The 27,237-nt window shown below is 37.9% G+C and overlaps 1 protein-coding gene across 7 annotated transcripts in view; it reads right to left on the bottom strand.

Moving 5' to 3' along the window:
* Positions 1-20,636, bottom strand: part of LOC127455891 (protein MTSS 2-like) — a 58,509-nt gene extending 37,873 nt beyond the window's left edge. For 2 of the 7 annotated variants that reach the window (XM_051724057.1, XM_051724058.1), the window contains exons 1-3: positions 20,109-20,636; positions 6,619-6,680; positions 6,216-6,289 (exon numbers count right to left, since the gene is read on the bottom strand). In XM_051724057.1, coding sequence (XP_051580017.1) covers positions 6,216-6,289; positions 6,619-6,680; positions 20,109-20,177 — 205 coding nt within the window. In that variant the 5' untranslated portion in view covers positions 20,178-20,636. Of the gene's footprint in view, positions 1-6,215; positions 6,290-6,618; positions 6,681-17,120; positions 17,270-18,190; positions 18,290-18,485 lie in introns of all 7 variants that reach the window. The other 5 variants (XM_051724060.1, XM_051724061.1, XM_051724062.1 and 2 more) reach the window with 5 other exon arrangements.
* Between the last annotated feature and the right edge of the window lie 6,601 nt (positions 20,637-27,237).

Genomic DNA, 27,237 nt, shown 5'->3' with positions numbered 1-27,237 from the left:
TTATCTTTTAATCACCTCACTAGGACATGACGTGATTTTAATCTGTACAATGAATGTTTACCTAATGACATTCATACGTCAGATGGTATCGCTTTTTGGTATCGGAGCATTTTTACGAGTACGAGTACAAGTACATGAGCACAGTATCGGACCCATTCCGATACCAATATCGGTATTGGTACAACCCTAATTAAAACCACCTGCCTAATATCGTGTAGGTCCCCCTCGTGCTGCCAAAACAGCTCTGGCCCATCAAGGCATGGGCTCCACAAGACCTCTGAAGGTGTTCTGTGGTATCTGGCACCAAGAAATTGGCAGCAGATCCTTTAAGTCCTGTAAGTTGCGAGGTGGGGCCACCATGGATCGGACTTGTTTGTCTAGCACATCCCATAGATGCTCAATCGGATTGAGATCTGAGGAATTTGGAGGCCAAGTCAACACCTTGAACTCTTTGTTATGTTCCTCAAACCATTCCTGAACAATTTCTGCAGTGTGGCAGGATGCATTATCCTGCTGAAAGAGGCCACTGACATCAGGGAATACTGTTGCCGTGAAGGGGTGTATGTGGTCTGCAACAACCTTTAGGTAGGTGGTACATCCACATGAATGCTAGAACCCAAGGTTTCCCAGCAGAACATTGCCCAGAGCATCACACTGCCTCCGCCGTCCTGGCTGCCTTCTTCCCATAGTGCATCCTGCTGCCATCTCTTCTCCAGGTAAACGACGCACACGCACCCGGCCGTCCACATGATCTAAAAGAAAACATGATTCATCAGACCAGGCCACCTTCTTCCATTGCTCCATGGTCCAGTTCTGATGCTCACATGCCCATTGTAGGCGCTTTCGGTGGTGGACGTGAGTCAGCATGGGAACTCTGACCGGTCTGTGGCTATGCAGCCCCATATGCTGCAAGCTGCGATACACTGTGTGTTCTGACACCTTTCTATCATGGCCAGGTTTTTTAGCAATATGTGCTACAGTAGCTCTTATGTGGGATCGGACCAGACGGGCTAGCCTTCGCTCCCCACGTGCATCAATGAGCCTTGGACGCCCATGACCCTGTCGCCGGTTCACCGGTTGTCCTTCCTTGGACCACTTTTGGTAGGTACTAACCACTGCATACTGGGAACACCCCACAAGACCTGCCATTTTGGAGATGCTCTGACCCAGTCATCTAGCCATCACAATTTGGCCCTTGTCAAAGTCGCTCAGATCCTTACGCTTGCCCATTTTTCCTGCTTCCAACACATGAAATTCAAGAACTGACTGTTCACTTGCTGCCAAATATATCCCACCCCTTGACAGGTGCCATTGTAATAAGATAATCGATGTTATTCACTTCACCTGTCAGTGGTTTTAATGTTGTGGCTGATCAGTTTAAATACACAATGACTTGGAAGTGTCAATAAAAACCTAGTCGAACAAAGCATGTGTCATTACAACTGACTTGTGTTCTAGTAAACATCCCCCTCTGACATTCATCACTGGAAGTGAATGTAAGCAAATGCAGCTATTCTTAGAGACCACTCTCCCAAACGCAAGTCAAACACAGACATCAAACACTTCCCTGCCTGTCTTACACATGCTCAGATAGACTGCCCTCAAATTCCACATCTGCTCTATAAAAATTCTGACCATGACACCATGACAATAAAGATCACAAACAAGTCAGACAGCTGGAATCCTTTTCTACTTTATAGCTTTAACTGACCTTTCCTTGAGAATATATCATGTCTAAAAGCAAATATAAGAACAAACAACTGACCCTCCACCTACAGTACAATGGTCACAAAAACAGGTAAGATTTGGACAGATAAGTCACACTTAAAAATATATGAATGTCATTGCATTTATTTGAAAGTAAGTCAGCATAAGCAGACTTTTCAAGCAAAACATTTAATTGTAAGGTTTTAAATGATAAAACAATAGATATACTATTAAAAATTAAGACAAAAATAATTTGGACACTTTCTGTTTGTGCAGCTTTGTGGAACATCTCCATATTAATGTGATGAACTTCTAGTGTGATTTGTTTCTAAATGACATTTGGTTTGATATTTTGTTGTCTAATGCAATTACATTAATACTTAAATGGACATAAATAATTAAAATTAAAATTTTAGGTGAAATTTAATTTGTGCGATATAGAATGCAAAAATAATGAAAGGTTCTCCAAACACTCCTGCCGTCTGCCATCTGGTTGGACAAAAAGGTTGTCCTGCCCCAAATTCACACCATTGATTGAGCTGATGTTTCTGTGTCAGGCTGGTTGGGATGCTCAAACAGATGCCCAAACTAAACTGTACAGTTATACATCCATGAAGATGAATTTGAAAATTAACCAAAGATCAAACACTTTACATGTGCAACCATTATAGGGTCATGGTCATCTGTTAATGTGAAAGTCCAAAGCAGTAACACCAGTGACTGTGAGTGATTATAGGGCTCCTAACTAGGGTGATGAAGAAAGAATGTGTCACTGGAAGCCAGTGAGATGAGAATCTGTCTGATGTTGGTATTTTAGTGAGATTTCCAGCTGCGCCAGTGCCCCTAGCCTGTCTCTAATTCAAAGAGAATGCATGCCTACTGTTGCTGACACTTAATACCAGGGATTATATACTGCACTCTCATTGGTGGATAGGTGAAGATATCATTTCAATGTGGCATTACAAAAAAAACAAGGCCATTTTGTCCACACAAAATGAGTAAAAAAAACTGATTAAAAAAAAAAAAAATAGGGAAAAGGTCACTGCCCAAAGTTCCTTCGATACAATACAGTCATAGTGTAACTACTTTTATAACAATGCAAAGTCATAAACAATGGTCTCTTCACAGTCAGACAAGGTCAGAGGTTAAAATACTCAGATGACAGGCATCCACTTAAAGTATTGACAGTTCACCAAACTAATTTATGGCAGTGCTGTGTGTTTGGAGTCCAGTTCAGAACAAAGCATTCCCCCAGGACAAATGGAATCAATCTGGTTCACTGACATATGGTAATGATTCTGGACCGGGCAAAAGGGTGAAGGTGGATAGGTGGCTGTATTTTAGTTTAAGACTTTGCATTGGCCTTGACTTGAAACTATGAAATGTGCAGCGTGTCTCTTAGGCCACGTCCACACTAATACATTTTTGTTTGAAAACGCATCTTTTTCTCTAAGTTTTGGCCTTCCCTCTACACTGAGATGTGGGTTTTTGACAGCAAAAGCGGCCACCGTTACAAGTGGGTACATTTGAAAATGGCATCTTGGCACTGGGGAGTGTGAACAGGGGAAACAGAGATATCTGAAAAAGATGAAGTATTTGTTGTCATGTGATCCATGTAACCCAAAACAATCAAGATGGCGGCCCATGTTGTAGCACCATTGTTGTACCTGCGATCCACTTTGATACCATTGTTAAAGATAAATGTAACTTTAATTTACTGGGAATTGCCGTTCGGCGACAGAATAAGAGGATAATTGCGTTTCAGACCATATGGAACGGCCATTAAATATGTTTCGTGTGGATGAGCAACTTTTGGAAAATGCTTGAAAATGGCAGTGTGGATGGAGAGCGTTTCAAAAATGAAAACGCAGTTTTCAAATGTATCTGGATTAATGTGGACATATAGCCTTTATTTGCTTTCACTGCAAGTGTTGTGATTTAACCAGCTGCAATAAAGCTATTGGTCACTCAAAAACTGCAGTGATTGGCAGAGCGAACAAGGTTGAGAGTGAAGTTAAACCAGGCTACCACACTGGATTTTGGGGTAAAAATGGTCCTAGCACTGATTTAACCTCTCTGCCGAGCACAAACCAATGTCTCTGAGTCTGATTACACCTTGTATAAACATTGTTTTTGGGTGATCCAATCACAGTCAACAGCACTAAATACAATGTAAAAGTGGTACAAAATACTGAAAATGCATGCAACACATTGCATTTCAAGTGTAAATGCTAATCTGTCCTGATGCTTCCTGGAAGACATTGAAGGACCACCTACTCACATTTCAATCAACAATTGAAAAAGTTCTACATGTTGCCAATTAGATACTGTTTTAAAAGAAACTAACTATCCGATCCAAAAAGAAAAAAAAGGAAAAGCCCATATATATATATATTTATATACACTATATTGCCAAAAGTATTCGCTCATCTGCTTTTAGACACATATGAACTTAAGTGACATCCCATTCTTAATCCATAGGGTTTAATATGACGTCGGCCCACCCTTTGCAGCTATAACAGCTTCAACTCTTCTGGGAAGGCTTTCCACAATGTTTAGGAGTGTGTTTATGGGAATTTCTGACCATTCTTCCAGAAGCGCATTTGTGAGGTCAAACACTGATGTTGGACGAGAAGGCCTGGCTCGCAGTCTTCGCTCTAATTCATCCCAAAGGTGCTCTATCGGGTTGAGGTCAGGACTCTGTGCAGGCCAGTCAAGTTCTTCCACACCAAACTCGCTCATCCATGTCTTTATGGACCTTGCTTTGTGCACTGGTGAGCAGTCATGTTGGAACAGGAAGGGGCCATCCCCAAACTGTTCCCACAAAGTTGGGAGCATGGAATTGTCCAAAATCTCTTGGTATGCTGAAGCATTCAGAGTTCCTTTCACTGGAACTAAGGGGCCAAGCCCAACTCCTGAAAAACAACCACACACCATAATCCCCCCTCCACCAAACTTCACAGTTGGCACAATGCAGCCAGACAAGTACCGTTCTCCTGGCAACCGCCAAACCCAGACTCGTCCATCAGATTGCCAGATGGAGAAGCGTGATTCGTCACTCCAGAGAACGCTTCTCCACTGCTCTAGAGTCCAGTGGCGGCATGCTTTACACCACTGCATCCGACGCTTTGCATTGCACTTGGTGATGTATGGCTTGGATGCAGCTGCTCGGTCATGGAAACCCATTCCATGAAGCTCTCTACGCACTGTTCTTGAGCTAATCTGAAGGCCACATGAACTTTGGAGGTCTGTAGCGATTGACTCTGCAGAAAGTTGGCGACCTCTGCGCACTATGCGCCTCAGCATCCGCTGACCCCGTTCTGTAATTTTACGTGACCTACCACTTCGTGGCTGAGTTGCTGTCATTCCCAATCACTTCCACATTGTTATAATACCACTGACAGTTGACTGTGGAATATTTAGTAGCAAGGAAATTTCATGACTGGACTTGTTGCACAGGTGGCATCCTATCACAGTACCACGCTGGAATTCACTGAGCTCCTGAGAGCGGCCCATTCTTTCACAAATGTTTGTAGAAGCAGTCTGCATGCCTAGGTGCTACATTTTATACACCTGTGGCCATGGAAGTGATTGGAACACCTGAATTCAATTATTTGGATGGGTGAGCGAATACTTTTGGCAATATAGTGTATATACAGACTTCATTATACCATTAGTACTAGGTGTAAACAAGGCCTCTGACCCAAACCCACCACCAAAAAACTTGTATGTGCATAATTAATGTTTAAAATAAACTATTCCATCATAATTTCTCTCCTATGGAAAACAAATATACACTTTTCATGTATATGTGGTCTCTGTAAGGTATCTAAGCAATTTAATTCCAGTGCAAGCTGTAGCCTGGCAGATTTTGGTAGCCAATAGCAACCGGGACCTTTGTCTAATGTGGTTGGAAACACCCTAGTACACACAAGCGCACATGCAATACATGGGATATTAAGATTAAGTTCCAGTACATTTTGCACTTGTGTACATGTGATGCAATTTACCAGACAGATATAAATGAGTAATTCTGCGGTAGCCTGTCAGCTATGTCTGACCCACATACTATGACTTGTTGATGAAGACTAGATTTGTTTGGCCTTGTCTGGTCCCTGCAGGCAGTAACAAAAGGACTGTAATGGCACAGGAAGGATTCGGTTTCAGATATCCAATGGTTGCTTGGTAGAAGCACATTTAAACAGTGAGGAAATATGACTCTGAGTCATTTCCTAGTTATCAGTCCTAAAAGCAAATGAAAATGGGAGATATAAAGCAACAAAAAACGAATTAATACCCAAAGAGACCTTTCTGCTGTAATATGATTGAAGGATGACTCTCCGCCTCCTTCCAATGGCATTTAATAGACTAAATTTGGCACTGTTGACAATCTTAAGTCATAGGCTGATATAGTCACCATCAACCCTGCCTGCACCACAAAAACCTTGGTTCGTCACTGTGACCTCATTATTTCAATTGTAATTCTCCAGCTCATTGGAAAGACTTACCTTTCGTGTTGGTTGCCATGTCTGCCACCTTCTGAAAGGCATCAAGGAAAGCCGAAGCTGCCAAAACTGTAGTTCTGTGAAGGGAACAAACATCAAAACATTTACAAAAAACATTTATCACCAGTTTAGGAACAGCAAGCAAGGAAGAAAGAAAAAAACTAATGAATATCAATTTGATTCCCATCCTGAGACTGCAGATTATGATGAACATAAAAATGTGTAATGGACACATATTTTACAAAAACCATTAAATTAAAATTGGACTTTTGTGGCATTTTGTCCATGTGTGTTTGCATTGAGGCCAACACTGGAAAGAAAACTGTGCTTGTCAAGCCAATTAATTTCTTTAAAAAAATAAAATAAAATAATGAAGGAAAGAACTTGTGAACTGTTAGGGTATCACCTTAGCTGAGAGTGTAGTTTTGTGGCCTTTGCAATGAAGTCTTCCCACACTGGATAGGAGTACTACAGAAGAGGAAGAAGAAACAGACATGTAAGAAAGTTAGTATAGACATAAACCTCAACACCATACTGCATACACACAGGTAAACCAAAACAGACACATGTAGAACCCCATGTACCACAGAGACAGAGCAAAACACTTCAGATGAGGACCAGATGTCTCTTTAAGTACAAACAGTCATGACACTCTTGCATCTGTTTTGGATGAACATTCTCTACGGAACCATCAGCACAATATTGTCCAGTTGTGCAGAACCTGTCTGTCACCATGGCTTAACAGTTCTCAGTTAATAACAGTAAAGTGATAACAGAGTGACTGAGATTAAAGATTTTCATCTTTAAAAGTATGATGTATTATCAAAATACAAATGAAAACCTGCTGTTCATAGGCCTACAGCTTAACTAACACTGGATCAATTCAAGAGAATGTCTGTCTTTAGAAAACCAACATTTCTATGGACTGGAAAAGTCTTTCTGAAATGGTGCTGTAAGCCCTTTTTAAAGGGAAAGTACACCCAAAAATAAAAATTCTGTCACCATTTACTCACCCTCATGCTGGTCCAAACCCGTATGACTTTCTCCCGTGGAACACAAAAGGAGATGTTGGGCAGAATGTTAGCCTCAGACACCATTCACTTTCAGTGCATATTTTTTTCCATACAATGAAAGTGAATGGTGACTGAGGCTCACATCCTGCCTGACTTTTCCTTTTGTGTTCCACTAGAGAAAAAAAGTCATATAGTTAGGCAGAATGTTAGCCTCATAAACCATTCACTTTCATTGCATCTTTTTTTTCCGTACAGTAAAAGTCAGTGGTGACTGAGGCTCACATCTTGCCTGACTTTTCCTTTTGTGTTCCGCTAAAGAAAGAAATATAGTTAGTCAGAATGTTGGCCTCAGTCACCATTCACTTTCAGTGCATATTTTTTTCTGTACAATGAAAGTGAATGGTGACTAAGGCTCACATATTGCCTGACTTTTCCTTTTGTGTTCCACTAAAGAAAGAAAGTCATATAATTTGGCAGAATGTTAGCCTCAGTCACGATTCACTTTCAGTGCATATTTTTTTCCACACAATGTAAGTAAAAAGTTAACTGAGGCTCACATCCTGCCTGACTTTTCATTTTGTGTTCCACTAAGGAAAGTAATATAGGTTTGAAACGACATGAGGGTGAGTAAATAATGACAAAATGTTCATTTTGGGTGAACTAACCCAAAATGCTTAACAGACTTAACACTAAACCATCGGTAGGTTGCAGTTTGTCTGTTTGACAAGTCATGGTCTCGAGTCTCAGAACAGATTTGACCTGTGTGTTTTAAAAGTGCATTTCAACCAGAAACTGATATTCATCAGATTCAAATTCCAAATGAAGGTCAACTGCATTCTTAAAGCTTATTTGTGTTAAAAGTTGGACAGAAGGGAATAGTGGTAGTCAAAAACTGTTGCATGTGTGGCTTCTGAAACCAGATTTGCTGACACAACCACCAAATGTAGGGAAAAACACAAGGCACATGCTTGAACACCTGAGATACATACATTCTGAACAATATACAGTGGTTTCTTATTATTTAATACAACTTCTTTCAAAGCACGGATCTGTGCTTTTCACTCCCTGCGAAAAAAGAGCCTGATTGTTTAGTTTGTTGACATTGGAATTAAGGTGTTGTGTTATTATGTGTGTAACTTGTGAGTAATTCAACACCACAGTCCACTGTGCAATTAAAATGAAGGATTTTTGTGCTTAGTGATTTCAATTTCTAAAACTGCCTTAAACATAATCGTAGTTTAACTAACAAAAACTCATAGGTTCAATATATCTTTTAGACTCTAGCACTAACTCTAACTTTGACATCTCTATCTCACAGGTGGTTAATTAGCTTTCTGGTAGCAAGGGCATGAAGGACAGGAGGAGATTGAGACTGTGACAGATAAACCAAAAAGGTCGTTGCAGGTTAAGAACATACCTCAGAACCTCAAATCCAGGAGGATCCCCCATTTAGTATCAGCCAGCTTTTAACTTTAATACGTCTTGATCAGCCTGTGCACTTTAGCTGATACTGTGACCAATTCACTTATACTGCAAGGAAGCAGTAGATTTGAGTTTATTTACTTAGCTTATTTTATGTCATCATCTTATATATATATTTTTTCAAAGTAGATTTAATGGATGTTAAAAATGTTCTTAGTCTCTCCTTACTATGACAGGTGCAGACATACGCTACAAGAGTCCAAAATGAATAAAATCCCAGATGCAATTGATTGTGCAACCAAAATTTCAATAATAACCAGGAAGAAGAAAAAAATCAAGATCTGGTGCATAACATGGGACTTTTAACTATAAACAAGCCCGAAATTCAAAGAGGACTCTTATTTTGAATGACAGATACTTGGCTCCATTATAATGCTCTATTTTTAAGTATTTACCAAATCAAGCTTTTTATAGCCTATATATTCACGAGATAATGGATTTGTATGCATACATATTTCAACTGATGAGGTTTTACATTATTATTGACAAGATATGAAAGATACGTTTCCATATATTTGTTTTATTTTTTATTTTTTTATTTATTTATTTATTTATTTTGCATGCCCTCAATTCAATTTAGAACACTAAATATGCAGTGAGGATAAAAATATGGATGAATATTGCCAATGATGAAAGTTTAAGATCCAGCAAATGTATTGTGCAGAAGAGGTAGGATATGTCAAATAAATATAAATGGAATATATATATGAATGAATAGTTGAATATGCACATGATTGTATTGCCATAATGAAGAGTATTGAGGGCAGGTTTAACTGTTCATAAGGTTAATGGCCTGAGGGAAGAAACTGTTCTTGTGCCTGACTGTTCTGGTGCTCAGTGCTCTGTAGCTGGGTGAATGGGGTTTTTCTAGACCTTTTCCTCACTCTGGAGGTGTACAGATCTTGAATGGTGGGAAGGTGAGAACCAATAATCTGTTCAGCTGTCCGGACTATCCTTTGAAGTCTTCTGATGTCTGACATGGTAGCTGAACCAAACCAGACAATTATTGAAGTGCAGAGGACAGACTCAATGACTGCTGAGTAGACCTGGATCAGCAGCACCTGTGGCAGGCTGAACTTCCTTAGCTGGTGAAGGAAGTACAACCTCTGCTGGGCCTTTTTCATAATGGAGTCAATGTGGGTCTCCCACTTCAGTAGTGACCAGGAAACTGAATGACTCCACTGCTGCCAGAGTGCTGTTTAGAATGGTAAGCGGGATCGATGCTGGGGTGTTCCTAAAGTCCACTATCATCTCAACTGTTTTGAGCGTGTTCAGCTCCAGGTTGTTTTGACTGAACCAGTGTGCCAGCTGTTCAATCTCCCTTCTGTATGCAGACTCGTCGTCATCTTGGATGAGGCTGATGACTGTAGTGTCATCTGCAAACTTCAGGAGATTGACAGAGGGGTCCTTGGCAGTGCAGTCGTTGGAAGAAGAGTAACGGTGAGAGCACACATCCCTGGGGGGCACCAGTGCTGATTGTACATGTGCTGGAAGTGAATTTCCCCAGTCTCACTAACTGCTGCTTATCTGTCAGAAAGCTAGTGATCCACTGACAGATAGAGGTGGGAACCAAGAGCTGGGTTAATTTATTCCATCGGAGAGCAGGGATGATGATGATGTTGAAAGCGGAACTAAAGTCCACAAATAGGATCCTTGCATAAGTCACTGGTCTGTCTAGATGTTGCAGTATGTAATGCAGTCCAATATTGACTGCATCATCTACCGATCTGTCAGCTCAATAGGCAAACTGCAGAGGATCCAGAAAGGGTCCACTGATGTCCTTCAGGTGGGCCAACACCAGTCTCTCAAATGACTTCATGACCACAGATATCAGGGTGACAGGTCTGTAGTCATTAAGTCCTGAAATCTTGGGTTTCTTTGGGACATGGATGATGGTGGAGCGTTTGAAGCAGCTGGGAACTTCACAGTGCTCCAGTGATGTGTTGAAGATCTGTGTGAAAATGGGGGCCAGCTGGTCAGCACAGGCTTTTAAACAAGTGGGTGAAACACCATCTGGGCCCTGTGCTTTCCTTGTCTTCTGTTTCTGGAAGACCCGGCACACATCCTCTTCACAGATCTTAAGTGCAGGTTGAGTAGCAGGAGGGGGGAGGAGGGGGGTTGCAGGAGGTGTTGGTGTTTGTGTGAAGTGAATGTCAGAGCAGGTGTGGGGTGTGAGACTGGGCTTTTCAAATCTACAGTAAAACACATTCAGGTCATCAGCCAGTTGTTGATTCCCTACAGTGTTGGGGGATGGTGTCTTGTAGTTGGCAATGTCTTTCAGGCCACTCCACACTGATGCAGGTCATTAGCTGAAAACTTGTTTTCCAGCTTTTCAGAGTAAATGTTAAATATGTCCTAGTAGGAATGCACATGTCCTCACAGAAACTGATACTGTATTTGTGAGCTCATCCAGGTCGGTGGCTGTAGCTTCAAAAACACTCCAATCAGTGCAGTCAAAACAGGCTTGTAGTTCCAGCTCTGATTCACTGGTCCACCTCTTTATAGTCTTAACTATAGGTTTAGGTGATTTTAGTTTCTGCCTGTAGGTTGGAAAAAGATTAATCGGACAGTGATCAGAGAGTCCCAAAGCTGCTCTAGGGACAGAACGATATGCAACCTTTAATGTAGTGTAACAGTGATCCAGTATATTTCTGTCTCTGGTTGGGCATGTAATGTGCTGCTTTTATTTGGGCAGTTCACGTGTGAGGTTTTCTTTGTTAAAATCCCCAAGAATAATAATAAGTGAGTCCGAGTGTTGTTGCTCCGTGTCTGTGATGTGATGAGTCAGCTGTTGCAGCGCTGCATTCATGCATGCTTGTGGAGGAATGTAAACACTCACCAGAATAAACAAGGAAAACTCCTGTAGCGAGTAGAAAGGCTTACAGTTGAGGAAGAGCGCTTCTAAATTAGGGCAGCACATCTTCTTCAAAGCTGTTACATCTGTACACCAATTTGCATTGATATAAAAGCATGTTCCACTGCCTCTCGTTTTCCCTGATAACTCTGTGATGCGATATGCTCTGAACAGCTGAAAGCCCAGCAGATGTAACGCGCTGTCCATAATGGTTTCACTCAGCCAGGTTTCCGTGAAGCACAGAGCAGCAGAGTTAGCAAAGTCCTTATTTGTATGGGTTAGAAGTAGTTCATCCATTTTGTTAGGAAGAGAGCGGAGATTCGCTAGATGTATGCTTGGCAGTGCGGTTTGGAAGCCGCGTTGATGCAGTTTGACCAGCGTGCCGGCTCGCTTCCCTCGCTTGCGTCTTTTAGCTTGCTTGTACAGCACACAACTCCTCCGACTAAAATGTGCAACAAAATGTCAGAATAATCAAATACCGGTAAAAAATTATCTGGTGTTTGCTGCCGAATATATAACAGTTCGTCTCTGGTGAAACTGATCAAAAAGACATTACTAAACACTGGACAAACAAACAAAAACAGCAAAAGAACTGAAGAGCTCCACACCGAGGCGGCCATCTGCGGTGCCATCGTAGATTGTTATCCAATCGTTTGCTAACCCTAACCCTAAACCGATATACTGGTTTATCTCTACTTTAAAGGAGACCCCCCAAATCCTAACAAAAGTCTGATTAACCCTAAAATATGTTGTCAGTTCCAATTAGACTGCATACTACTCTTTTTAAGGTAACCTATAGCCCCTGTGGCCAAAAAACACACCAAACAGCGTAAGTGTAAAGACGTAACACACTAAATCAAAATTAAACTATGACCTTCAGCCACTGAGATTATCTATTTTCATGAAGGCTCTGTTTATCACCGACACCATCACCACCTAAAAGTTTGCAAACATCAAAGATGTTGACCTTATTGCAAAATAATATAAAAAAATATAAAAAATAAAGAATGCTATTCACTATATGTACAGATAAAACATTTTTTATTTTTTATTTATAAGGCAGGAGGGGAAGACATTTAAAGTACAAGCATTATATGTATTTACTTTATGTATATGTTTATACAGTATATGTTTTACATAGTTTATTAAAGTTATGACTATCATGAGAAAATTTACCGAAATAATTTTTTTTAAAACAATTCACAATTAAACAAATATAATTAAAACATTTTTTTGATCACATAATTTATTAAATGGACTGTTATGAAGTCCTGATTATAATTAGGTTTATCGAATTTAAATTAATAATAGTTTTGTTCCATTTAATTTCATTTTTGTAGGAAAAGCACCATATGTTTCCTGTGTTTTATTTCATACAGTTGAAAGAAAACCTTGGCCTTGACTGTAAACCTTTTTATAGATTTTGGTTTTTGCTGAAGGCACCGAGTACAGAAAGATATGAGAATTTTTGAAGAGCAGTTTGCCCTACCTACACATATAATTTCTGACATTACAAAACTCTCAGGCTGTGCCCTCTTTACAAGTGTTGATATACTGCATGTCAAACACGCTGAGCATTGCAAGGATTGGTCCTAAGCCAAGTCTGGAGCCTTTCACAATATATGAACATCAGATCTGGCATCTGGCATCTGAACTTCACTCAAACACCAACTTTCAGTAATAACATTCACTACAGGAGCCACATGAGAACATGGAAACCATTTGTGGAACGGTACATGCAGCCACAGGGTTCTGCTCCAGCAAAGCAACAGGCTGGAAAGTACTCCAGAAAACTTTAAAATAGCAGAAGGAAACAAGATCATATCTGAGAGATGGCCATAAAAGGCTGCGAAATGTAACTGTGTTACAGGAGCGATTATATCCAATTTATGACGTAAATGTACAAAGACCTTAGCTCCCACCTTCAATAAAATACTGCATCCTGATTAGTGGTGAACTGCTATGTTTTGTTGTTTTGTTTTTTTATGGCGATGCCGATACTGATATGTATAGTGCAGGATGGCTGATATAAATGCCGATGACCATAATACAATTTAACAACAGCAAATCAGTACACAACATTTCTAAAGAAAAACAAACACTTTATGCAATATTGTCTCAAATTTGCATAAACGTGAAAAGAAAAAACTTGAAAACTTCTGAAGATTATCCATAGACAAATCTACTGGTAGATTTTGGAACTGACACAAGGGAAAGTTAACACTTCTGTAAATCTCCCAAACAAACACGGTTATTGATACCGATGATCGCAAAATGGCCAAATATCGGCAGATTAATCGGCATGGCCGATATTTTGGTCTATCACTAATCCTAATTTTAATGACATCACACATTTCCCACAAAAACATTTATTTTAAAAACACTTTTGGTTAATTATGGCATGTTCTACGATGGTCTTTCTTAACATAAATATATGGATAAAGCAAATTGTGCTAAATGTAGAGAAATAATTTACATGCCATGTTATATTGTCTCTCTTACTGATATTTGGAAGGCTATATTGAACCAGACTGAGCAACTGTGATCACAAAATGTATCAATCCCAACATTACCCGCAGTTGAGCATCAATATATTTATATCCTTTTTCTAAAATAAATATTCACTGTATTTTCATGCAAAAAGCTCTATTTAAATAGTTGAGTCAAAACAGAGTTCTGAAGAAGTGAGAGTGCAACTGAGGTCCAGGTTTAAACTGAATCTGATGCGAATGCATTCATATCACTTTATGAGTGAATATTTTTTATTGCCTGCGCATCAACATTGCTTTCAGAAATCATCTATATGAAAGTGGGTCCACCTGAGTGATATTTTGACTGGAGTCCAAAATAGTGGTTAATGTCTTTTGCTTATCAGACAACCGATAGCTGGGCAGACTTGTTAGTGCACCATTACCAAAGCAGTAACATCTAGTGGTATGGCATATTACATTTTGGTGCCTCTGGCACATGCCGCTGGAAGTTGTGGCACATCCCATGGCATATCCGCTTGTGAGTGGCATGTGCCACTAGAAGTTTTGGCACATGCCACTGGATTTTGTGGCACATACAGTGGTGTTTCTGGTTTTTAGTGGCACGTTCCACTGAATTTTGTGGCATTTCCAGTCGTTAGAGGCATGTGCCACTGAAATTTGTGGCACGTCTGGTCGACTGACACATGCCACTGTATTTCAAGGCATATTGTAGACGCTGTCAACAATACGTGCCAGTTTAGTCAACCATAGACAGGGTTACTTTTGAATGTATTCCACTTCAGATTACAGAATGCATGCTGTAAAATGTAATTTGTAAAGTATTCCGTTAAATTACTCAAGGTCAGTAACGTATTCTAAATACTTTGGATTACTTCTTCAGCACTGGTAGATTTTTTCACTTGTTTTGACTATAAAAATTCTGCCAGTACAGTAAGACAAATACACATGTTAAAAATACATTCTCTGAAAAACCTAAATATCTTATGCAGTGTTGCTTCTGAAACAAGAGAAATCTAACTGATCTTGTTTTAAGGATTTTTTTATATTTTACAGGAAAACAATAAAAAAATTATTATCAAGAATACGATTTTTGCCCAAATATCAAAGATCTTATAGAAAAAAGAAATTATGATCCAACGTGAATTTTCTTGATAAAAAATATGATCGTGCCTGGTAACATGTGCATGTAAAATTGCTAGAAATAGCATTTTATCTTAGCGTAAAGCTGACAATTTACACAAGGATTATTTCTATTTCTTCTGCTCCAAACTTACTTCAAACTTACTCCTCTGTCTGCTCGTATGAATGTAACACGTCATAAGAAAGTGTTTCACCGTTGTTCAAATACACTTTGGATCACATCATTTATATGTATAAATGTTTTCCATCTGAAAGGACTAAATATTAAATGAAACAAATGACAATAAAATGCAAAGTAATCTCTTCAGTAATCAAAATACTTTTTGAATGTAACTGTAATCTAAATACCAATGATTTAAATTGTAACTGTAGTGGAATACAGTTATTTATATTTTGTATTTTAAATATGTAATCCCGTTATATGTGTTTCGTTACTCCCCAACCCTGACCGTAGTGCTGGTGTGCGGACATACTGTATAAAGCATGTTGCATCCAAACATTAGCTTTTAGCAGGCTACCCGCACCTAAATTTAATAGATAAGCAAAGATTGTTTTACATTGTATTTCAGGTCTGTCTCGTGTTCCGCTGTAATACACATTATGCCATTGTAATAAAGCCATTGTCATTTCATAACACATGTTGGCCTTTTATTACTTTGCTTAAACAACATTTTATTTATTTTTTTGAAAATATGCTCTGACAGATTAAATATTTAAAGGGCTTAAGGTTTCATTATATTTGTGTGGTTAAGAGATGTCATTGTGATCACCAATGTGTGACTGTATTCTTCTGAGTCTATGTAGAGTGGTGGCTACAACTGTCAAATTTAAAGAAAGAAAAAGGTAAATTGCCACCAAGAATTTACAATCAGGTTTGGCTTAGATCATTTGTAGACAAGCAATGTGGAATATGACAAGATTATACAGTGGCACCTTTTGTCCTTTGTCTGGAATTACATATGAAAGGCACCTACAGTTGAAATCACAAGTGTCCTGGACATCTATGAACTGGCACCTCACAATTTTATGTAAACATAGGTCTAGATATGCCATCTATAACCAAAAGGCAGTCCATCATAATGTGAATACGGTATGACAAAAATATTCATATCCATTTGTTAACACATTATGTCAAGCAAATTAATGCATACTTTTTAATGTATACTTCCATTTGTCTCACTGTAAAAAAGAATAGCAAAAGAGAAATATATATCTTAATCCATCATTCCTCCAAATTGTTTGCATAAATGATATTTAAAGCCACCAATATTTAAACACATATTAATTATCTTCGATTTATCTGTATTTTAAATTAACTTGTAATCGTTCCTACATTGAGACTTCTCCATTTAGCCAACAGTAATTCCATTACTATATACAGTATAACCTAGCCAGCATACATGGAACAGGCACAAGAAATGTACATGTAAAATAATACATCACTGTGTGTCAATAAGAACAGAGTACCAGTTTTCTGGGGGTCAAGTTTGTGGAGAAGAGAAGAAAGTGGGAGACCAAGTTTGGGACACATGTATTTATTTATCTTCATCAGATCACACAAAGAGAGATTATGTGTCTTCACACACATAGATGTTATATGTGTGCCTTTGTCAAATTCTTAAGAGAGGATGAGTGCTTAAATACACAGATGTATGTATACTATTGCAAAAACATGCAATGGACATACAAGGTAGACATTGTTGCAGGGAGACATTAGTGCCTTTCCAAATACAGAATTGCACCTTTCACCTCTCCCTAACTGTAAGCAGTGTCTAAACCATCAACACAACATCAAATAAAGTGTTCTCTACAAGAGGAAAACAAAGTGCCATCATGTCCATGTCAGCAGAGGTCTCACAGTGGTACCCTAGAAAATACAGATAAATTAAAAATGGTTCAACTCATTAAAAAAAAAAAAAATACATACAGTGCACATGACAGCATCCCTTATATTCTGAACAGCATTGGAAAAACCTGCTTCTAGAAGAGGTCTTGAATGTTGACAGCACAGCTGGTGGTGTGAGGAAGGCTACTTTCTGGATCTCATAGATCACAGCATGTCCTCACAGATCAAATCTATGTAAAAAAAAAAAACATAACTTAAAGAAATAATCATTTGTATCTTGAAATTTCATTGCATTCATATTTACCTTTCACATAGAGTAAGTGAACCTTTTACATCCTTAACCTTACTCTTACAATAGCTGTGAATTTGAAGAGACTGTGAATGTTTTAAAGTGAATTAAGTTGAATTCTTTCAGGTTGAAACCATTCATTTATTAGTTTTATAGATAATGGAGCTGTCTGTTCTTTCAGATGGTAGAGCCATACAGTACAGAAGTATGTTTTGTTTCAGACGTTAATTCCATAAACCATTAGAATGTACCTCTAGGAGCATCACTCTCTCACACACACACATGATATCAAACAAGCCACTTACATTGTTTCCCCTAACTTAATAGCCTGTCTAGGCTGCCGACTCAACAAGTGTCATTTATTTTAACCAGACAAAACATAAATGCATGCAAAGAATGCTGCATTGACCAAAATCTATTTACAGTAAACTCTCTCGACTAGTCACTAGTTGAGCTTTAAAGAAGTACAGATAAAACTTTCATACTGTATGGATCCAGAAACTGAAAGAACAGACAGCATTGTGCCACTAACAACTGGACATGCCACTAAGTTCAGTGGCATGTGCAAAGTAATGAAAGAACAGATTTACAACATAACTAAAGCCAATTAGAACTCTGGCAGGAAAATGGCAGATTTTAAGGTTTCTAAGCTAGACCATGATCTAAAACCCATGCTGTACAATTAATGTTGCCATCATCATTGTAGGGTTACATCTTACTCTCAGTAACTCCAGCAGAATCAGAGTGCAGCCAACTTAAACATGCATCACACTACATCCTTGCAACACTTGGATACAATTACCTGTTAATGCGAGATAAAAAAACAAAAAAAAACAAAAAAAAACAGTTAAAAGTGAATTACCTTAAAATCCCAGAGTGCTCTTGGTCCACTTTCTAGAAACATCATGCATGCCAGTCACTAGTGATGCACTTTAATAACTTTTCCCAGTTTCTTCATGTCCTACGAGGTAAATTGTTAAAAGTTAATGAACTTACAGGTACTATTACAAATGATACACATTAGATAATTAGTTAAAGTTAATTAACATTTACCTGCTTTTACATGAACATGCAATTAGACTTGCAATAAGAGCCAGACTAAATTATACAGTATACATTTCAAACCTCTTTGTTGCATCTCATTATTTTACACTTACCACAAAATGAAGTGGTCCCCAGCCAGGCTCAGGGCTCTCATGCTGACTGACATGTCAAGGAAAAAATCCAGTGTCTTCAGATTTAAGGTCATTTTAAGAATAAATCAGGTATTGCCACGAAATACTCCAATAAAAGAGGTAACTTTAAATTTACAACCATTATTTTTTTTAGCAATACACTATCAAACATGATAAGTTTCAAGGGGAGATATTTTTGAATGATCCGTTTTCTCCACCTGGAAAAAATGCTGGGAGAATGACAAGCTTTGAAACAGTGTTAAAGGTGCACTCAGTAAATTTTTCCTCATTAAAAAAGTTTAACTCCTAAAGACATGAAATGTATTTTTGCAATATATGTAGGAAATCATGAGCACTCACATTAAAATGAAGACTTCAGTCATATCAGTAACCTTATAAAAGCTGTTTTATTCTACATGGAGAGGGTCCACACATGGGGGCTGCCATGTTAGAATCACATGACCAGCTGAATACTATTTGCTTAATCTCAGTAACCATCCTGTTATTTGACACTTTCACTCATTTATTAAAGTAATCATGGCCGTCTGTGAATACTAAATTTCTACAATAGCGTCTGAAACTGAAAACTATTGATTTTAAAAGATGCTGCATCCAAGCCACTAGGTGTCAGTGTAAGTCCAAGATGACATAAAGAAAAAGGTTACTGAGTGCACCTTTAAGACTGATTTTAAATACATTCTGGATGCATCAATCACATGGGTTCACTATAATCCAGCAATACTTCTTTCAATGGCTAATAGCTAATCCGATTAGTTAAAACAACACTGACAGTAGCAACTTCAAACAAGCCACTTTTCATTTCCTTAATTCTTCTTACAGCACAGTAAAGTTTTGTGTATGTGCTGCTGACTTCTCAAGTGTCTCTTAAATGAACGCGTTCCAAAACGGATTATCGACGGTATCAAAATGCAGCAGCATGTGTCAGTGCCACAAAATCACTGACATGTGCCACAACTTCCAGTGGCACATACCATCTCACAACCGGATGTGGCACAACTTCCAACGGCATGTGCCAGAGGCATCAAAACGTAAGATGCCATCCCACAAAATGTTAATGGGTAAATGTTAAGTGCTATATCAGGTATAATTCATTAGGTTAAAATATGATTATATGCTCCATTTAAAACTAGAACTATATCTCAATATTACCCTAAACATACTAAATCAGACACCGGCACTTATGAAAAAACAGATGACTTTCAAAACATAATTTTACATATCTATTAAAGCTATATCTGTATATATTTTTTAAAATATAAGGTGCTTCTAAGCCTATATCTTGGCTTATATTATTTGAAAATGATTTTACCTCTTATACTAAGCACATTCTTTTAAATTATCTCAAATATTACAAACGGAAAAGGAATGAAAGACATGCTTTAACATATTGTATGACCTTACATCTACAAAAGGGGTCCAGTTTTCATTTCACAACAAAGCCCTCCATACTGAGACCCCCATACCATTAATCACAGCATCAGTGGTGCAGGCAGCTGGAGCTCTAATGAAAACAAAGGCAGTAAAACACAGCCATCCGTTTTGCTACATATTGGATACTTTGCATCAATTAAACAGCGCTGGTACCTTCATATCATTGACGATAGCCTGGAATAATCCACCCAAAGCTCCGCACTCCTTCTCCACACTCTCCATCACGTCACCAAGTCCTTGATTCTTGTTCTACTCTCAATGAATTAAATAAAATATATCAAATATTCTGATCCAAAGGAATTAATTTCTTCTTCAGGTATGAAAGTGGTGCATCATCTCCTAATACGGTCGGCTTGTTGCTTTGGATGCAAATGTAAACAACATGCAGCAGATGCCAGCAAAAAAGAAAACAACAACTGAGGCTGTCGGGTGGCTCTGTGCCCGTTATCCAGGGAATGATGCAGCTGGGGTCAAAAGATCTGGTTATCCCCTCCCAACCCCCAGTCTAGGCTCCGCCAAAAGAAACAGAAGACGGCTGGTGTTTCATACTAATAATATGCGCAGTCTAATCCGTATGAATAATCTTAGGCGACCGGCAACAAGAGGTTCCGCTCAAACACTGCCAGAGAAACAGCGATTTTTAGGATGAAATACTGAGACGAATGGTGCAGCGCGAGACGGATGCGATATTAGATCCTCCAGGTTGGTGGGCGGTCCCTTAGGGACTGAGGGGCGGGGCTTAAGGGTAGACATATAGCAAGTTGGGAGAGGACAGTTGAATGTTGGTCCCTTTTATGTAGCTATAGTTACTGAAAGTTATTGTTGTGCGTGAAAATCCCAGGAGATCAGCAGTTAAAGAAATATAATATATAGACATAGACACATATTTTATAGACGAAGTTTATTTCCAAGTTTAATTTGCTCACATTTCATAGTGCTCTGTGATATTCTTTTTGTCTGACAATAACAATACAATAAACAACATTTCAATAACTAGCCATAGACGGTTGTCCGTTTCTGAAAACAGTAACATAAGTTTCACCTAAAACTGAATTTCAGCAACAACAAAATAATCAGCTGACAACTGAATAAATGTCTGGTGAACCATTAAAAAGCTGGTTTGATATACACGTATTATACTGTATGAGCCAACTGCATTTAACTGACCACAGTGAAACAGCGACCACAGTTTCCTGGACTACTGCTAAAGAAATATAAAAACCCCCCAGAACATTTCCAAACGAGTATGATGTTGTTTTGTTCTTGTAACAACACAACCAGGAACATTCTGTTCTTTAAAGCAGCTAAATTCCTTCTAAAGATAAAGGCAAGAAGCCACCTCTGACCTTCACAGTGTCCAAGCAGCTGTATACCTCATAACTTTGACATGTTTACTCTCGAGCCAAGATGGAAGCTTAATGTTTTTCAATCAAGTGCAGCCCTTGCATATACAGTTGTGGCCAAAAATATTGGCACCCTTGGTAAATACGAGCAAAGAAAGCTGTGAAAAATATGTCTTTATTGTTTATCCTTTTGATCTTTCAATCAAATTATTCAAAAAAATCTATCCTCTAATGGATATCAAACAATTGCAAACACAACACAAGTTTTATTAAAAAAAAAAAAAAAAATGTTTGTGGTCAAATATATGTGTGGCACAATTATTAGCACCCTTTTATTGCATACTTTGTGCAACCTACCCTTGCCAAGATAACAGCTCTGAGTCTTCTCCTAAAATGCCTAATGAGGTTGGAGAACACCTGGCAAGGGATCTGAGACCATTCCTCAATACTGAATCTCTCCAGATCCTTCAAATTCCGAGGTCCACACTGGTGGATTCTCCTCTTCAGTTTACCCCACAGGTTTTCTATAAGGTTCAGGTCAGGGGACTGGGATGGCCATGGCAGAACCTTGATTTTGTGGTCAGTGAACCATATTTGTGTTGATTTTGATGTGTGTTTTGGATCATTGTCCTGCTGGAACCATGGCCCAGGTTTAGATTTTTTATCTGTTGGTATTTGATAGAGTCCATGATGCCATGTATCCGAACAAGATGCCCAGGACCTCTGGAATAAAAACAGCCCCAAATCATTAAACACCACCATTTTTAACCATGGGCATGAGGTACTTTTTCATATGGCCATCTCTGGTGTTTGCTACCAAAAATCTCTATTTGTGTTTCATCTGACCATAGAACCCGGTCCCATTTGAAGTTCCAGTAGTGTCTAGCAAACTGAAGATGCTTGAGTTTGTTGTTGGATGAGAGCAGAGGCTATTTTCTTGAAACCCCCTAAACAACTTGTGGTGATGTAGGTGAATTCTGATTGTAGCTTTGTAGACTTTCTGTCCCCCAAGTCCCAACTAATTTCTGCAATTCTGCAGCTGTGATCCTTGGAGAATTTTTGGTCACTCAAACCATCCTCCTCACTGTGCGTGGAGACAATACAGACACACGTGCTCTTCCAGTCCGATTCTTAAGATCTCCAGTTGATTGGAACTTCTTAATTATTGCCATGATGGTGGAAATTGGCATTTTCAATGCTTTGGCTATTTTCTTATAGCCACTTCCCATTTTGTAAAGCTCAACAACCTTTCGCTGCACATCATAACTTTATTCTTTGGTCTAACCCATTGTGATGGATGACTAAGAGAATTTGGCTTGTTTCCTCATATTTATACTCCTGTGAAACAGGAAGTCATGGCTGAACAATTCATTTTCCTAGTCACCCAGGTGTGCTAAATTTTTAAAAATATGAATGGGGACATACTTCAGATATATTTTTAGAAATTTTTTAAAATTAATTATGAGATTTTCCACCCCTTTCAGTTAGTTTACTTCAATTAAAGGTTAGATTAATGTGAATATTTTGAATGAAAGAGCAAAAGGATAAACAATAAAGACATATTTTTCACAGCATTCTTTGCTCATATTTACCAAGGGTGCTAATATTTTTTGCCACAACTGTATGAAAGCATTCTTGGGCATCTTGGATGAAACAGTACCACCACACACACAGTCGATCAGACAACCCCTATGAACCTTGTGGGAGAAAAAGACTGAATAGAGAGCATTTTTTGCAACGTAAATCTCTGAAAACTGTCCTGATACATTTTAATCCATACAAGTAATAAAGGCACTCTCACACTTAATTCAAGATATTCTCTGAATACAAATCTTAAAGGAATAATTGACCTAAAAATGAAAATTCTGGCATCTATTAGTCACCCTCATGTTGCTTCAACCCATATGACTTTCTTTCTTATGTAGAACATAAAAGGAGATGTTAGGCAGAATGACAACAGCAGTCACCAATCACTTTCATTGCATCTTTTTTCCATATAACGAATTCATTGTCATTGTGTTCCATGGAAGAAAGAAAGTCACACAGGTTTTGAACATTATGAGAGTGAGTAAATGATGACAGATTTAAAATTTTGGGTGAACTGTTTCTTTAATGTATCACACAGTTTTGCATCTCAAGTAAATTTATCTTGTTTAAGGACGGTGAGATTTTGTTTTTTCACTTGAAATAAGAAAATGCTTTTTGCAGTGTATCTTCATCAAACACACAATTATGATGTGACAACAGAAAGGAACCTAATGGAAGTATGATTCTGTGTTCAACTCTTATATTCTTAACCCTTGTGCGACCTTCGTGACATTTTTATCTTTTTCATTTTTGTTTTTTCGATCATTTTGGCTGTGTTAATGCCAACGGCATAAATATTGCCAAAGGTGTGTATTTTTTGGGGAATTTTGGTATTTCAACCTAATTTCCTATAATACATCTATAATACACTGTGTACACAAAATAGTTACACTCAGGGCCTTAAGGACAAAAATGTTCCCATTGAAACCCATTAAAACTGCAATATTTGATCCCAGTGCCATTAAAGCATAAAATCATGAATTCTATGATTATTGATGAAGCCCTAGCTTCAAAATTAAAGATTTTAATATTTTCCACCAGCTGGTGCCATTTTTCTTATGTCTAGCCTATGGAGCAAATACATGCTTTTTTCCTATTTTCTGTTTGCTGTATTATAGAGCACTGCAGGCCAGCTGAATAAATGATCCAGCTAAAATTGTGTGGGTGTGTTGGTATGGATGTCAGAGTGTGTTTTGTAAGTTTGTATTGAGAAATGTGTGTGTGTGTGTGTGTGTGTAAAACAACAGTGGCATTATGTAAACAAAATGGCATTTAAAGGGTTAAAATCCTGAAAATGAATGAATGAGGTAGTTATGATCAGGACTGATGCTGGTTAAAAGATCTAAGTCAGTAAAAGTGGAAAATAATATTAATATATAATATTTTTATGGCAGTTTTTTGACGTGGACATTTTTGTCCTCTAAGGTACTGAGTGCGAGTTTTTAAATCTGACACTGCACAAAAAATAATAATGCATCAAAATCAATGTTGTTGCTAACAATTGACATATCCCAGACTGTGATAATAAAAAATAAAATAAAAATGCCCCTTAGCATTTAGTATATGGAAAATAAGTCTTTTTTTTTTCTTTCATAAAAAAACAACAGTGCCTTAATATAAACAAACTGGCATTTTAAAGGGTTAAAATCCTGAAAATGAATGAATATTTGGTAGTTATGATCAGGACTGAGGTTGGTTAAAAAAATTAACTCATTGAAAGTGGAAAATAATATTAATATATAATATTATTATGGCAGTTTTTTGACACAGGCTTTTTTTTGTCCTCTAAGGACCTCTGAGTAACTTCTTTAAATTGACACAAGGGATAAGATGCACATATGTTTGAGGAACAGTTCTTTTTTTATGATAATGGTGATACTTAAAATACCTTTCTAACCATAGTTTGTCTGCTGACTGGAGAAGAATCATCTGTGGTACAGACAAGTCCATTCATCCTGGCCCCCTCGCTGCCCTTGCATGCAGAGGAGTTGGTGGGATCCTGGGTTCTTGATCCACACTGGGGCTTTCACTGAGAACATTTGAGCCTGTGGAATTTCCTCTTGCACAGCATACTAAGCCAAAGGATTCCTCAAGACCTGCTAAACAGCACAGAGGCACGTGCATCTCCTTGTGCATGTGCAAGAGACAGAGAGAGTGAGGGAGAGAAAGAAATTTGACAGGGAGCAAAATATGCAGAGAGAGCATGAAGCAGAGTATATTTAAAGCAAGTATGATGGACAGGATTTTAATGTAAGCAAAAATAGGTGGAGGATGGTATATTTGAAATAATTTTAGTTAAAAAAATTAAATGCAGAAAATCATGCTGGAGTAATATATGGACATAATATACTCAGTGTAAGGAGATATCTGTGAAATTGTGTGCATGTGCATATATACACTAGCGGCCAAAAGTTTGGAATAATGTACAGATTTTGTTCTTATGGAAAGAAATTGGTATTTTTATTCACCAAAGTGGCATTCAGCTGATCACAATGTATAGTCAGGACATAAATAATGTAAAAAAAAAAAATACTATTACAATTAGAATAAATGTTCAGAACTTCTTAAACTACTTCAAAGAGTTCTCATCAAAAAATCCTCCACGTGCAGCAATGACAACTTTGCAGATCCTTGGCATTCTAGCAGTCAGTTTGTCCAGATACTGAGGTGACATTTCACCCCACGCTTCCTGTAGCACTTGCCATAGATGTGACTGTCTTGTCGGGCACTTCTCATGCACTTTACAGTCTAGCTGATCCCACAAAAGTTCAATGGGGTTAAGCTTTTATAACACTCTTTTCCAAATATCTGTTGTCCAATGTCTGTGTTTCTTTACCCACTCTAATCTTTTCTTTTTGTTTTTCCATTTCAAGTGGCTTTTTCTTTGCAATTCTTCCCATAAGGCCTGCACCCCTGAGTCTTCTCTTTACTGTTGTACATGAAACTGGTGTTGAGCGGGTAGAATTCAATGAAGCTGTCAGCTGAGGACATGTGAGGCGTCTATTTCTCAATCTAGAGACTCTGATGTACTTATCCTCTTGTTTAGTTGTACATCTGGCCTTCAACATCTCTTTCTGTCCTTGTTAGAGCCAGTTGTCCTCTGTCTTTGAAGACTGTAGTATACACCTTTGTATGAAATCTTCAGTTTTTTTTGGCAATTTCAAGCATTGTATAGCCTTCATTTCTCAAAACAATGATTGACTGACGAGTTTTACGAGTTTTCCATTTTTTACCTAATATTGACCTTAAGACATGCCAGTCTATTGCATACTGTGGCAACTCAAGACAATGTTAAGCTTAATTTAATGAACCAGATAGCTTTCAACTGTGTTTGATATAATGGCAAGTGATTTTCTAGTACCAAATTAGCACTTTATCATGATTACTCAAGGATAAGGTGTTGGAGTGATGGCTGCTGGAAATGGGGCGTGTCTAGATTTGATCAAAAATGACTTTTTTCAAATAGTGATGGTGCTGTTTTTTACATCAGTAATGTTCTTATTATATTTTGTGATCAGCTGAATGCCACTTTGGTGAATTAAAGTACCAATTTCCAATGTCCAAACTTTTGGACACCAGTGTGTGTGTGTGTGTGTGTGTGTGTGTGTGTGTATATATATATATATATATATATATATATATATATATATATATATATATATATCTATCTATCTATCTATCTATCTATCTATATCTATCTATCTATCTATATATATATATATATATATATATATATATATATATATATATATATATACAGGGTTGGGAGGGTTTCTTTTGAAATGTATAATGTATTATAGTAGAAATCTTATTATACTTTGTGATCAGCTGAATGCCACTTTGGTGAATTAAAGTACCAATTTCCAATGTCCAAACTTTTGGACACCAGTGTGTGTGTGTGTGTGTGTGTGTATGTGTGTGTATATTATATATATATATATATATATATATATATATATATATATACATACAGGGTTGGGAGGGTTTCTTTTGAAATGTATTCCACTACAGATTACAGAATACATGCTGCAAGGTCAGTAACGTATTCTAAATACTTTGGATTACTTCTTTTCACTTGTTTTGACTATAAAAACTCTGCCAGTACAGTAAGACAAAATACACATGTTAAAAATACATTCTCTGAAAAACTTAAATATCTTATGCAGTGTTGTTTCTAAAACAAGATAAATCAAACTGATCTTGTTTTAAGGATTTTTAGATATTTTTACAGGAAAACAATACAAAAATTTTTACCAAGAATAAGATTTTTGCCCTAATATCAAAGGTCTTACTAGAAAAAAGAAATTATGATCCAACATGAATTTTCTTGATAAAAAAATATGACCGTGTCT

Source organism: Myxocyprinus asiaticus, chromosome 18 (assembly GCF_019703515.2).
Source record: "Myxocyprinus asiaticus isolate MX2 ecotype Aquarium Trade chromosome 18, UBuf_Myxa_2, whole genome shotgun sequence".
Lineage (NCBI taxonomy): Eukaryota > Metazoa > Chordata > Actinopteri > Cypriniformes > Catostomidae > Myxocyprinus > Myxocyprinus asiaticus.
Note: the sequence above shows the minus strand (reverse complement) of the source record. Positions and strands in the feature narration are given on the sequence as shown.